Genomic DNA, 15,012 nt, shown 5'->3' on the forward strand with positions numbered 1-15,012 from the left:
AAACGATTGAATATGAATGGCATTGGAGCTTTGAGGCACAATAAATGCAAATCACTACTGGGTGGAACCTTAATCATCGCTGTTGTAGCTAAATTGCAAGATTTCATTATCAGTGGAGTGGGCACAATTTATTTTTGTAGATTGAGTGATTACATCCTGCTGACAAATCAGTGATTATCCAATCAGTGTTTTTGAAACTCATTAATATTTTAAAATAGAACTTATACTGTACATTCTGTGTTTCCATGGTTACCAGGATGTAGTGCATGTTAGCCTGTTACCGGCAGGTGTCAATTGATGTGACTAAGTAGCACTCTTAAAACCTGGTGATACCTGAGATAGGTTGGCTTTCTGTATGTCTATAAGTAGACCTAAATGTTTGTCTATGAGAATTTTGTCCTAGTTACAACCAATTTCCAACTCTGATATGTGTAATACTGGACAGCCACCTTTCCATACCTGTTGTCGTGGTAACCTGCAGATCCGTTGGCCTCTCTGTGTTTGTCGTCAGGTATGTCTTGGGCGAGCTCTGCACCCAGTGCCAGTTTCTGCCACTCCTTTTTACGATCGTGAGGCGCCCGCGGTACCTTCTCCGGCTCCTGTGGACGGTCTATTGCCTTCAGCTTTGGTAGGGAGGGTGATGATGATGGCGTGGGAAGAAGTGGTTAGAGGGAAGAGACAGATCAGGAGATGTTGGGCGATGGCGAGAATCAAATGGAGGACGAACCCACAAGAGATGGTTTGTGGATGGAGAAAAAAAGAAAACAGTGAAAGGTGATGAGAAGGAGAGAGAAAAAAACATAACAAATTAGCTGCTGTTAAATAAATTCTATTTGTCATCTTCTAAGACAAAACAAACAGTGACTGCCTGTTACACTGTGACAACAGGCAAAGGTGAGATTTGCAGTCAGAGAGTAAAATAAGCATTTTATGACTGTTCACACACACAATTAAACCCAAATTTTAAACATGGATCTAAGTTGCCCCCGCTGGCCTTTTCACACCCTCTTTATTTAACAGTACATGTGACTCATAAAAATCCATATACCAAAGCCTCCTTCTTAAACAATTCACCTTCATTTTAAATAGCAGCTACTGTCAAAACGTCGTCGTGTGATTTCTATCCATCTTAAACTAGGTGATGAGGACTTTTCAAATAGACAGTGTACCGAATTAGCTCTCTGAAGAGGCAAATCACACAGAAAATAAAGAAAATACTGTCATACAAGTTTGGGAACAGGGAGTGCTCATTCACTGACTTGGACCAAATTAAATTATCATACAGAGCATATATTTTTACTGAAGCCTGGAACTCAGAAACTAGTAAAGTGAAAAAAAGTTTGAAAAAGTTTTTAGTTAGTTTTTACATATTTACTCACAGCACTCCCTGCCTCTCAGACTTCAGCATGATTGACTTTCAACACGCACGCGCGCACACACACACACACACACACACACACACAGAGTTGTAAAGAAACTGAGCAGCGAGCTGCTGTAGCAGAAATCACACACAGTGTTTTGAAATAATCACTGTATTTTCACATACCTGCCCTGGAAGGTCTAAGTACCTATAGACCTGATCATACATGCGGGGGTCCTGCAACTATAAGAACAAAAACAAAAACCACAAGAGAAGCACCAGGGGTGAGGGGAGGGGGTTCAAATAAATCAACACGGCACAGGATTGAGCACAACACCGCTGCACACAGTCAGCAGGGACAAAAACAGAGTGGGCGGTGAGAGAAGGTGGGACAAAGGGGAAAGAGGGGAAAAGAAAAGTGCTGTTAAACAGAAATGACAACATGCGCAGCTTGGGGGACGTCACAATGCAGGTAGAACGCAGCAGCACACACAGTCCACTGCAAACACACGCACACACACACACACACACACACACACACACACACACAGGGAAATAACAGAGCCAAGCTTCAGCGCAAACAGAAAGAAGACTAAGGTAGAAAGAGTGAGATTTCACTGGAATGGGAGAACAAACTACAAAGGTGTGTTTCTACATGTGAGGAAAAACTTTTAAACCAACAACAGCTCACACTGAAGAATGCAAAACAAACACACACACACACATGCTTGAGTCAACTCAAAATAATACATAACAGGTTAAAGCACAAGAACACTAAAATGAAGAAGGGCGCATTTCACAGTTCAACTAAACACTCAATCGGTTTAGTTATCATAAGCCACTTTATGCATTCATATTAGAAAATAATATGCAATTCTGACAATTCAATTAAAACACATTTTCTACCTTTATAGGCAAATATTTTTAAGCATTAGGCTGGTGTTATTCTATATTTTTCTTGTCAACAAATCCCGTGAAAGGACTAAAACCAGCAATGTGTTAGCAATACTTTCGGACTTCCCTAGCCTGCCTGTGGCACTCAGCCCAAAGCCCTCTAGTTTCATATTGAAGATGTAAATCTAAAAACAGGTCACAAATGTATAGTTTCATTTTTTTAAACTTTAGCAAATGTAAGTAGTATCTTTGTTGGGGAATATTTTCAGCAGCGGATTGTGTGTGTGTGTGTGTGTGTGTGTGTGTGTGTGTGTAAATTAGGGTTGTATATGTGTGTATGTGATTTCCTTTTGTATATATGTGTGTGTGTGTATGAATTACCGTTGTGTGTGTGAGTTAGGGTTGTCGGGATTAGACTGAAAATATCACAACGCAGGGGGCTGTTGTTTAAGGTACTGGCGAGACAATGAGATACGATCCAAGAAGTCCAGTTGGAGTAACAGATTGCTGAAATTCCAAAACACTGCACAACGGTTTGAAATATAAATTATCAGGGCGGAAAATATTTTAGCTTTCGTCGGTGTAACGACGGTGTATCTGGGATAAATTTAAAATAAACTACAGTGCTCATGTTCATTGTAATGAAGGAGCTCGTCACTCAGTGCACACTGTGTCTTGGTGATGTGTTTTTAGACCACAATGGAGCTCTATGGCACAGAGGAATGAGATACACCAGGCTTTGGCTACACAGACAACACTTGTCAGTGGGGTCAATTCATTGTGGTTTTTAGTCTTTTCATGGGATTTGTTGATAATAAGAAAAATACAGAATATTGCCTAACTTATCCTTTAAGTGTAGGTCATTATAAAATCAGATATTAAGCAAGCTGTAGTACAGTGTGGGTGAAATTTAACACAATCTATAAACTTCCTTTACACAAACACATTTTCTCCCTGTTGGCTTTCTAGCTTCTGAGGAATCAAACAATTATTGCAATCCTATTTCTAGTAGCAGAAACACCATACAGTTTGTTTGTGAATGTACACATTTGTCTGTATTTGATGGTGTATCATTTCCCCCAGAAATGTTCCTAGGCAAGGTAGAGAAAACATAATTTCCAGCCTGCGACATTGGGACTCTGCATTAAAACCAATACTAATTGATTTCTTTTATGTCACTTAGATCTTCCAGGGTGGTCTACCCTGCTTATTCAATAACTGTGTGTGCGTGCGTGTGTGTGTGCTGGTCTTCAAATGAAACATGTTGGCTGACAGGTAGCTGATTCAACACAACGTGGGTTGTGGACAGCACCTCCTCTGGTTTGGCTAAATGATGTTGATCTTGCCCGGCCACTGCTGCGGACCGGGCCGCTGAGAGCGAGTGTGGGAATAAATCCTAATGGTAATGCACATTGATTAGGTTCTGATTCATCATTGCCCATTACCCCTGATGAGGTATTGGCTGAGTAGTAGCCTCTGCACTCACACACACACACACACACACACACAAATTTATAAATTTATAAATCTGGACTGACAAACTGAATATCATTTATTCCAAACATAAGACAGCAATGCATTCTGACAACATTGTCTGCTGAGGCTGAAGGAGCTGCAGCAGGAGGTCAAATATTTTAACATGTCGTCCTCTGACATTTTCCAAACTGTGCCGAGCCTTTAAAATTTAGCAAATTCTGCCAGATAATTTGCAGGATTCATTTTAGTCTGCCCAACCTCTGACTTCCTGAAAGGTCTGCAGTCAACGTGTCTTTAAAGAAGCATTACAGAGCACATTTGCAAAATGCAATACTGCAATACTACTCAGAGGTTTATAGACTATTATGGGATTTTAGTTTTATTGATATTACAATGAGGAATGGCAGGAAGGACAGGTGGCAGACAGATAAAAAGGGCAAGGAAACACAGATAAAGAGACAGAGTCAAACACATAACGCCACCAGACAACCATCTGTCCAACAGAGAGCATCACAGAGTGAAGGGGTTAATGCAGCAACGTGAATGTGAAAACAGGCTGGGGAAAAAAAGCAGAGTAAACAAAGGAGGGAGGTACACTGTTTGTATGAGTGAAAATGAGAAACACTGTGTGTGTGTGTGTGTGTGTGTGTGTGTGTGTGTGTGTGTGTGTGTGTGTGTGTGTTTGTGTTTGTGTGCATGCACGTGTTTGTCACAGCCGTTATAAATGTAGCTAATTTAACAGGGCTGTGTGCCTCTGCTACATGTAGGTCGTCATCCTTCATCTGAATGGACTGGTACTGGCAGAGAAAGTGTCACCGTGTAAGCACTGCAAGTGTGTATGAGTGTGTGTAATACAGCAGTTATAGATTTATATTATGTACAGAATACTTTCTCATGTGTCTGTCTGTACACATATTCATATTCACTTGTATGTGCAATTTATTTTTTTGTGTGTACCTGCGTGTCTCCGTATGTTTGTGTGAATGTTCAATGTAACAGACTCAGCAGAACTGCAGCTATGTTACTGGGTAAATAACACCCACAGGGAGGCCCGCAGAGGCCCGCGGCAACTGGTCTATCCTGCCGCTGACAATAACACAAACCCCTCACACAATACACACACTACTGCTGCTGCTGATCTATTGGATTTGGGTTGTACAGACCTGTACAGTAATTATCTACAGCTATGAATTTTACTGATGAATGTAATAAAATAATCATTGTACAATTAAAAAAAATGTAATGAATTTAGAAAATATTGGTGTGCTTTCACTTGGAATTGCAACATTCTGATATTCTGCATTATCATGAAGCCTCATGGCAATATCAAATATGCTTGGTGAGCAGGTTAGCAAACTAAAAGTGGCCGATGCCTTTATTACCAGGAAAGCAAATGTGTATCTGTAGCTATTATAATTTGATCTCTGTAACAAAGAGGAAGACATCTCTGCTCAAACGTGTGTCAGAATGTGTGTGACCACTACACCAATGCCAACGTGCAGTGAAACTCAAAATCACAATAACAGAGCGTCTGACCGCTCTGGGTTGTCTTGCTGTTAGTGAAGTGTCTACTCCATGGCTGTGTCCCAAATTCCTTACTTTCATAGTATCCTTTCCTACTTCATAGATACTTAAGTGTAGTGCGGCCAAAATGCATTGTGTATTCTTCATTACAACAGAATAAAAGATACAGCTATGAGAACTTCAAAAGTGCCAACCAGTTTACCTTCAGTTGGATTTGCATGTACGCTTCATGTCATATGGAAGTTATTGTAATTATGAGATTTGTAAATGGCATTCACATAAACATCCAAATCATAGTTAGGACTGGGAAACTCTTTTCTGAAAGCTGCGATATATCAGACTTGACGCTTCATAATACAGAAGTGCCTGATATTCAAGTAAATAGGGACGCCTCATGTCGCCAAAGTCCGTTGTTCAAGGTGATTAAACCCAAGTTTAATGGAGGTAGCGTTATATTGTCAATGTGCAGTATACCCTCACTAACTGTCTTGAGTTGTCCTGTGACGTGAACACTCGCAAGTCATAAACATGGGATATGGTTCCCAACTCTACCCTCCATCTCATATGACGTGAATGCAGCATAAGGCCAGCTATTATGTTTAAAACTCAGCAACCTATTCTGTAATTGAGCAAAAATGCAGTGAAGAACTAGTCAGACATCTAGTCAGAATTCTAGGGCTAAAGAGATTTACATGGGGATCTTTAGGGAAATTTAGTCCAACAATTTCCACTTTTTTGGACGATTACTGATAAAACATATTCAGTGTCAATGACTCCTAGTCTCCTATCCTTTGAGTAGAACAGGGATGCAGTCAGGGCAGGTAAATACTGGAGAGTTGTTAGTACGGGGTGGAGGTGGGGAGCTCACTTGTCCAGAGCAAACCAGAGTGGGAGTGGATTTGGGGGGAGAAGGAGGAGTAGGGGAGGGCTGCAGGCTACCGTGTGGGGAGCAGATGCTCTGGTGGAGGGAGGAGAAGGGAGAAGGTCTTACCTTTGGGGGAGTGAGGAAGGGAGGAGGGGTTTCAGAGCGGTTTCTTATAATGCCATTGGGACACACAAGATAAGGCATTTCCAGCTGCACAGAGTTAGACTGAGTTAGATCAGGATTCAGAAAAGCAAATGTAAAGCACATGTTGAAAGGAACGAAGACAGAGGAAGAGTGCTCCTAAAGCGTTATTTCTACACTTTTTTTCTACCATGACACAATTCTGGGGCAGTAACACTATCCTGTTTACCACACACTACAAAATATCACATACATATTCAATTATTTTCATGTGGCTTAAAATAGCTGACATTATCACATACTTTGAGTGTGAAAGTTATAATTAACATGTAATTGGTAAAAGCACACGGAGTTCTCTATCTTTCTTTTTTCTTTTAATGCAAGTCAGTCTTGACAAGCTGAGTTCAAACATATAGGTTTTAGAGAAGGGAAGCAATGCACTGTCTGCATTGGCACACTTTGCCATTGCCTGACTCACTTTCATTAGCACCTGCAATGACAAGCTAACAGCCACTGAAACAGTTGCAACAAGCTGTAAGGAGAACACAATTAAGTGTGCTATTAGCACACTGGCTGAAAAATTCCTGCCCTAAAAGTAAAAGGATTGTGGGATTTTTCTGGGGAGGGGGAAGGCAACTTAGCATTGGAAAAATTGCTTACTGCTACCGTACAGTGATTGTCTCGTGTGTCTCCAGAGTTGCTCTGGTGTGCCGTGAAAATTTTTAAACACAAACATATTCAGGAAATACATTTTTTAAACTGTCATCGCTGATGCTCTTGCTGGCACATTGTTATATAACAGCTCACCCCACCATGTTTTCCTCAAAGATTGCTACAAGCTGAGACATTCCTCACATCAGACTTGACTTTGGTCCTTGTCAGATCAAAGCAATTTTTTATCAATGAAAAGTTCCACTTATGAGATGTGTAGGATCCTACTTTTATCATTTTCCCTGATAGTAACTTTTCTGATACACCTGTCTCTTAAAACTTTCATACCAGATGTGCATACAGATTTTGTATGACTCAAATGAGTAGAGTTAATACATTTTTTTTTCTGAGCTGTCGTGTTGTAGCCATTTGGTACTTTGACATTTAGCTATTTAATCGGGGGAGATTTCTTCAACAGTCAACTGTGACAATGTGGGGAAATTTTTTTTATATATTTGCTTGTTAATTCATCAAGCCATCTCATTAACTTGCAACAATGGACACCCACTGGTTTTAATGAGGACTGGCAGCAGTATATTATATATATATAAAAAAATAAAAGACTTGAACTAATCCAGCAAATACATCCCTATTTCTGGACAAGTAAATGAAATAGGAAAAAAAAAACAGGCTGAAATTTAAATGTCAATATATTCTATTATGATGATAAGGCATTTCTGCCTGTGAGTGCTATAATGACACAGGAGTAGGAGAGGCAGAGCCAAAGGACCGTCTCCACAGGGGATCCAGACACTAGAGACAAACCTCGATGTAGTGTGGACTCAAACGCTGATCTCAAAGGGAGGCAGGAATGCTCTCTCTCTCCTCTCTTGCCAACTTTCGCTGTCTGTGTCTCTTTTGCTTCTTTTCTCCCGAGTCCTTGGGGCTTTCCTCTCACTGTCTCTGTCTCCCTCTGCTCACATAGTCTACTGCTAATCCACTGAGGGTGAGGCTAACACAGAAGCTAATGAGATTAGGACACTGTAGGCTTACTTTCCCTTCTCTCTGCCCTGTGTCGCTTTTTTATTTATTTATCACTGGCTACTAATCTGTGTGTGCTTGTGTGTAACATAGTGTGTGTAAATGTGGTTTTAAACTAACGATTAGAGTGATGTGACTCAGTAAGAAAATGTCTGGTGGCTGAATAAGATGAAGTAAGGGATAACGTGCAGAAATTCCACTTTTTCTGACAAACAGGCTCACTGAAAATGTAGTACTTTTTGTCAGGTACCATTTTCCAGATTTCAATTTTGTTAGTGGATAATTCAATTACAATATAGTCTCACTTCAGTCGACAATTTGGTTTTAAACATTCAAGTACAAGTAGTTTCTCTGCTTACTAGTTACTTGTAACCACCTCTTTCTATGTTCACACACCAAATTCACATTTTTACTCTGCCACAAATTAATCATCCAGGCCACTGACACTTAACATGAGGAAAAGGCAAGGTTTAAGTGAATAAATCACTCAAATACTACTGAAAAAGAGGTATTACACATCCATACACTTCTACTGTCTAAATTATCTGTCTATCATGACTGCCCTCGTCACCACTTCGTTCACCGAGTCTTTCAATCTGCTCTTTCGACACCCTGGGCTAAAATACTTCATTTGTTGTCTTTCCTCTGTGGTGTAAGAAGAAACTTTGACCTGAACCCATGAACTGTGTCTCCCTGCACACCAGCTGAAGTCAATTGCTTTTGCTACTCGCTGGAAGTCATCCAAACCCCTTCTTACTGGTTCAGTGGATTCAAGGGGTGATGTGTTTAGAAAAACTTTTAATGAAAGCTAGAATTCCCTTAAGACAAGACCTGATTTATATTTATTAAACATGTCAAGAATTCTTAATCTGAATCGCCCTTTGATTATTGATCTTCTACATTAGAAATCCTGGCTGCCATGTATGATCATCTACATAGTTTTTTTTTTTAAGGTTACCCTTTTCGTATTCTTTCTTCCTTCTCTCCTTCCTTTTCAAATGTGATCTCAGGTAAGGAGATGGAGGTTGGAGAGGATTTTTACCTTTACTACCATTTAGTATGTCCAACAAAAAGTACATTATATAAAATCAAAGGTTTTCTATGTTTAGAAATCCTTGATAATAAGGATGGGTGACAATTCAACATTATTGTTTGCTGCCTTTTGCTGGAATCATATTGTGATGATCATATTGTGTTACTGTTTTACAAAGTTTTGTTGTCCAAATTAATTATTGAGAGAAAAATGTGATTAAAAGCTAGAAAAACAATGAGTTATAGCAGGTTTGGTTTTGCACATTTGATGAGTCTTGTCTTCAATACATTTGATTGTATTAAACGGCAATTTCATAATTTTACGTTATTTTGTATATTGATATCTAAAAATGTTCGTATTAGTATTGCTATTTTAATTTAAACCATGTTTCCCAATGCCCAGCTGTAAATAATAATATAATGTTGCAAGAGTAAGAGTGCAGACTGTAAGAGGAGAGAAAGAGGGGGAGGGCTGGAACACTGTCACCGAACAAAATGTGTTGATAGCCAATCTCAGATAGCGTCACACTGACTGACAGGAGGCACGGCCTGTCAGGTCCTTGACACAGCAGCTGCATGGAAGATTATGGTCAATTGAGATCTTTTTTTAGGAATTTGTCTGTGCATATCCATGCCTGTGTGTGTGTCTGTGTGTGAGTTCACAATGGTGAAACAGTCATGAAAAATATTTTGAAGCTTAGAAGCAAAGTATGATATAGATGATATCTGTAATCTTCTAGTGAAGTAATAAAGTGGAGTATAAGGGGATATATAATTACCGCAACACACACACACACACTTCATGAACACCATGACTGAGAGGCATGTTAAGATGATGTGAACCACTCAATGAGCTACGTGATGGAAGTATAAATCTATCAATGATTTATACACTAAATTTCACCCATTTGAGTGTATATATGTGTAATTTTCCATCCATCACCCTTCCAGTAGCTGGTTCTGCATGCTTTCCACAGACACATATCCTCTCCGCACTGTATTTGCCCTGATCTTCATTCAGACTATTTATGCGCCATGATGGTTACACAAACCAACAAATATGTGTGCGTAATTCCTCTAATCCATCCTGCTCTCCCTGTGAATGTCTTCTAGGCCTTTCCATGGGGTCTGTCTAACTGCCAGTGTGGTGAAGAGGGAAATGAACATGGCTTTACAAGCTGAGCCCACCCGGGGCTTTAATTAGAATGAAGTCATTGGAATAAGCTTCGGCTACAAGCGGTCATATCAACCTAAACTTCTGAAGCAAATAAGGTCTGTCTAATGTTGCAAATGAGCTTTGTGGTTCATTTAAAATCCATGTATGTTTATAAAGCTATCATAAAGGTGATGAATACTAAACCAGAAAACAACCACAAATAACTTTCCTAATTTTACTCTGACTCTCTTCATCCTCCCAACTAATTCTTGGCTAAACTCGCCCTCTGTCCTCCCACAATCATTAAAAACCTCATAACCAACAAATTATATCCTTTTCATTCACATGAACCCTCTGTGGAAAATCACTCTTCCTTATTCCTCATTGATATGACTGTAATAAGCGTTGATGGACTGTGAGGGGGCAAAATGTGGAGCACGCCCTGCTTCCCACGCAGGGAAATGCAAGCTGGTACTGATTAGAGCTCTTGATGCTGAGGGTGGGAAACCCCTCTATTTTGAGTAGGGGGTCACAGCTCTCATTTGATGTGGGAGAGGGGCTTTCTATGGGTGTGCAAGAGCTCTTTTATTTAATTTGTGTGGGTCTGTGTGCATAAAAATCCAACATCAGATTGCATGTGTGTGTGTGTGTGTGTGTGTGTGTGTATACCGAGCTTCCTCATGAGGTGTGTTTGTTTGTGCAGAGGCAGAGAGGTGACGCACAGTGCGGGGGCAAGTGAACAGCAGATGCTCCCATTAATTAGATGTAATGATCACACAAGTAATAACTAAGAGGGCTGACTGGAGGGAGAGTTGATTAATCTACGAGTGGTGGCTAATTAATGCATTAGACTACGTGGTATGAAGCAAGGCCTGTGAATCTATCAGTGAATCACCCTGTCAGTTTATTCAAGCAGAACACATCAATCTGTATCTGTGGAGAATACAGGAAGTCTCTTGTTCCCTCTCACTTCATGTCTTCCTACTCGCTAACCTCTGTGTTCATGTACTCGCAGCCCACTGCTCACCACAAGCACCTCGATCTATTGCAGCAGCCAAAGAATCAGTGCAGTCCTCAATTGTTGCATGAAAAGAAAGTAAAATGTACTGTGCACTGCCGGGACCCTGTGCTTGTAATTGTTCAGACATACCTTCTGTTTCCGCCTCTCCTTCCTCTTGTCCTCTGTGTCCTGCAGCATCTTCTCTCTCCACAGGTCAAAGAAGTAGGATGGATTTGTGTAGAACTTCAGACCCTCCTTCCCATCGTCCCTGCAGATGGACAAAAGAAACTGATAAATCTCGTTACATTTTGGTTGGCATGCTGGAGAAGTAGTTTTCTTTCTTTTACGAAAGATAAATAAAAACATCACATAGATCTTGGGGAAAAAAATTTAAATATAGTTTTGGACTGTTGGTTGGACAAAACATCTTGGGCTGTGAAAAACTACAACAGGCATTTTTCACTATTTTCTGACATTTTATAGACAAAACAGTTAATCACTTAATCAAGAAAATAATCAGCAGATTAACCGATAATGAAATTAATCAATAGTTGCAGGCCTAGACGATATGAATTTTCCTCTAAAACCTTTTTCAGTATGTGACGTTTCCATTTGAAAGAGCAACATACCATACTTGCATGAATACTTAATCAATTAATTGTCAAATTAACAAAAAAGCTGTGGAAAAAGCTCCATCACAACTTCTCAGAGTTCAAGGTGACGTCTTCAAATGTCTTGTTTAGTTCGACTAACAGTCCAAAACCAAAATATTCACTTTAGAATAGTGTAAGACTAATAAAAGCAGCAAATTCTTATATTTGAGGAGCTGGGACCAGAGATGGTTGGCATTTTTTCTTGAAAAATGACAAACAATTATCTGATTATCATAATACTTACTGAATAATTGTCTGTTGGTGGACTAATCAATTAACGAACTGATCGTTTCAGCTCTACATAAAGGATAGGCTGATAAGCGGAGTAGGGCACAAAAGTATACTGCTACAAATAGGCCTTTTCCTCTTTTTTTGACTGAGTCTCTTAAAATGCAGGAGGCATTTTGGACAACCCTGAAAAATAGGGAGTGAGGGAAATTTTTCTTTTCTTGTGTCCTGCCCTTGCCTGTGTTAGTCTGCTTTCCTTTAAGAAATCATATCTCTTTACCATGTGAATAATAGCTAATGTCCTGCGTTATCATTCATTCCCTCTCAACTCTGCTCTGCTCTCTGTCCTCTTCACTCGCATTACAGAAGACTTTGTGGTTGGTGGTCACTGGGGGGGGACAGTACCATGCTGACAGGGAGGGAAACGAAAAAAGACTTCTTACAGGCACAGGTAGTTGTCACATCAAAGGTCCCTCTTGACAAGGAAATTATCATACACATGCTGTCTGGAAATGTCATTTCATATCAATATGGGGGGTGAGATTTAGATTGCCCTACTGACCTTGGAACCATCCTCAGTTCCACCCTCAATTACAAACAACCTTCATTCATTCAACCACAATTCTTGTTTCCTTATTTTGTAAATGAAGCTGTACACAATCTGTAGCAGCCGCCAGGTCTGTGTTTGACCAATCAGCAACATTCAGCCTTGCAGACTCCGCTTAATAGTTCTTCAAGCACTGGAAAACGCTATACCCGGGGTGGGGACTTTTTGGCACCGGGAACTATCATAGAAGCGCTAAATGTAGTTCCTAGTTCCTCTGGTCAAAATGCAGGGAAAGCTCTGAGTTCATCAAAAGGTTCTTGGTCCCCTGGGAAATTTCTTGTGGTGGAAACACCCAATAGCGTTGCAAAGTGGAAGAAGCTAGTTCTGGCGCCCCTGGTTCCGGAAGTAAAAATCCCATTTCCATGGAGCACTTCGATGGCTTGGATGGACATGAAACTCCCCTGGTTAAGACATCAGTCCAAAATATTATATTGCGTTAGAAAATATCTGGTTATTTGATAATAAAAAGAATAAAGATAATAACTTTGAGGTAGACTACGACTCCCAGGATGCATTTCGGTAAGAAACACCAAGTTTAAAACTGTGTTACATGCGCCGCTAACAGCAGGCGGAAGCGAAAGATTACAGTACTGAGAAAACTGAGAACATAATCTGTAGCTTAAATCAATTAACCTTTCAATTCTGGGTAAATTTAGAGACAAAGTGTTTTGAATTTGCTACCGCTATGACTTGTGCCTCTGACTGGTTTCTTCTCCATAGCAACGGCAGCCGAAGTTCATGGGTATTGTAGTATTTTGAGCCATCTGCCATGCCAAACTGACTGACAAAACATTATTTCTCAGTAACAAAGTTAAAATAATTAAAACTGATGCCCACAACATAAACCTATAGGATTGTTACACTATCCAGGAGAGTCCAGTGTTTCTATGTTATGTAACATTGAGGATATCATTTAAAGAAAAAATTGAAATAAGAATACAGAGTGGGGGAAAACCAGTGTCTCTTCCCACTTTGCAACTCTATTAGTCAGGATCAACATACATGGATCTAAAGTTAGCTGACTGTGCATCACAAACAATTCTGTTGTTGAAGTTAACATGTTAACATGTACATGTATGTTGAAGTCCACAAATCTTAGTCACAGAACTACACAATAGTATATTTTATATGCGCAAACACTGCAGTCTACATATGGCCAAATCAACATCAATACCTGGGGTTCTCCAACAAAGAGCAAAATAACAATATTTATAATCTAAATGGCCTCTCTCCTTAATCTTATTTTCAGCAAACTATCACAGATATACTCAAACATGTAGTGCAAATCAACTTAGTAATGCCATCTCTTCTGGCTGTCAGTCTCTTGCAAAAATATTTCTGTATAGGGATGAAGGGTACATAAAAAGGGTATTTCAGGTTTCCTTTGACACTAAAAAGGAATAAAACCATTCAGTGGTCCTAACTTGAACTTAAGTGTAGCTGCCTCCACCCAGTGTCGGCCACTGGGTATTGGGAGGCAATTATTTGATGATGACACAGATAAGACGCAGAACATGAAGAGAAAAAGCTTCAAAAGGCAAGAGTGGAAAGTTTAATGATATGCAACACAACAAAGGGAAGAAAATAGAATTCAACAATGGGATAAGGCAAGGGTGGAGAGAGAGCTACTGTGGTGTGTGTGTGCACTGCGGGTAGTATTTGAGTGTTTGTGTAAATCATTATGCATGGTATTCGCTCTGTGTATATTTGAGGTGTGTATTTGTGTGGTGTGTGTATGAGAGAGAGAGAGAGAGAGAGAGAGAGAGAGAGAGAGAGAGAGAGAGAGAGAGAGAGAGAGAGAGAGAGAGAGAGAGAGAGAGAGAGAGAGAGAGAGAGAGAGGCAGCTGTGCTCAGGGTGGATCTGAGAAATAACAGCCTGGGGAGGTGTTCCAGGGAGCCTCCTGGTGTGATGTGTCGAGAGGAGAAGATAACAAAATGATGAGAGGAAAGAGAAAGGAGAGGAGAGCAAAGGAAAGGAGAGTTCAAAAGGTTTTTGGTTCCCTGAGAAATTATTACATACATACACACAGTCGCATTTTAACATTTCTTTATCCAGGGATGATTTGCTGTGCTTGTATGTTATTTTTAAGAGCTGAAAGAATTTGTTGATTAATAAATTGACAAAAAAAATGTATTGGCAAAAATTTTAATAATTGATTGCAAGATATTTTTTCTGGTTCTAGCTTCTGAAATGTGATGATTTCATGCTTTAAAAAAAAATCAATACATTTTGAAGGCATTACTTTGTGCTTACAAAACTTGTGATGAGAATTTTATACAACTGACCGATTAATCAAGAAAATAACTGTCAGGTTAATTGATCTTCTTTTCCTTTCGGCTGTTCCCTTTCAGGGGTCGCCACAGCGAATCATGTGCCTCCATCT

At 39.9% G+C, this 15,012-nt stretch overlaps 1 protein-coding gene across 7 annotated transcripts in view; it reads right to left on the reverse strand.

Moving 5' to 3' along the window:
* The window catches only part of wasf1 (WASP family member 1), a 58,429-nt gene that overhangs the window by 6,588 nt on the left and 36,829 nt on the right, over positions 1 to 15,012 (reverse strand). For 5 of the 7 annotated variants that reach the window (XM_044168402.1, XM_044168407.1, XM_044168401.1 and 2 more), the window contains 4 exons: positions 11,291 to 11,408; positions 6,246 to 6,329; positions 1,547 to 1,603; positions 460 to 623 (listed from right to left, as the gene is read on the reverse strand). In XM_044168402.1, coding sequence (XP_044024337.1) covers positions 460 to 623; positions 1,547 to 1,603; positions 6,246 to 6,329; positions 11,291 to 11,408 — 423 coding nt within the window. The remainder of the gene's footprint in view (positions 1 to 459; positions 624 to 1,546; positions 1,604 to 6,245; positions 6,330 to 11,290; positions 11,409 to 15,012) is intronic. The other 2 variants (XM_044168405.1, XM_044168406.1) reach the window with 2 other exon arrangements.

Source organism: Siniperca chuatsi, linkage group LG16, assembly GCF_020085105.1.
Source record: "Siniperca chuatsi isolate FFG_IHB_CAS linkage group LG16, ASM2008510v1, whole genome shotgun sequence".
NCBI classification, from domain to species: Eukaryota; Metazoa; Chordata; class Actinopteri; order Centrarchiformes; family Sinipercidae; genus Siniperca; species Siniperca chuatsi.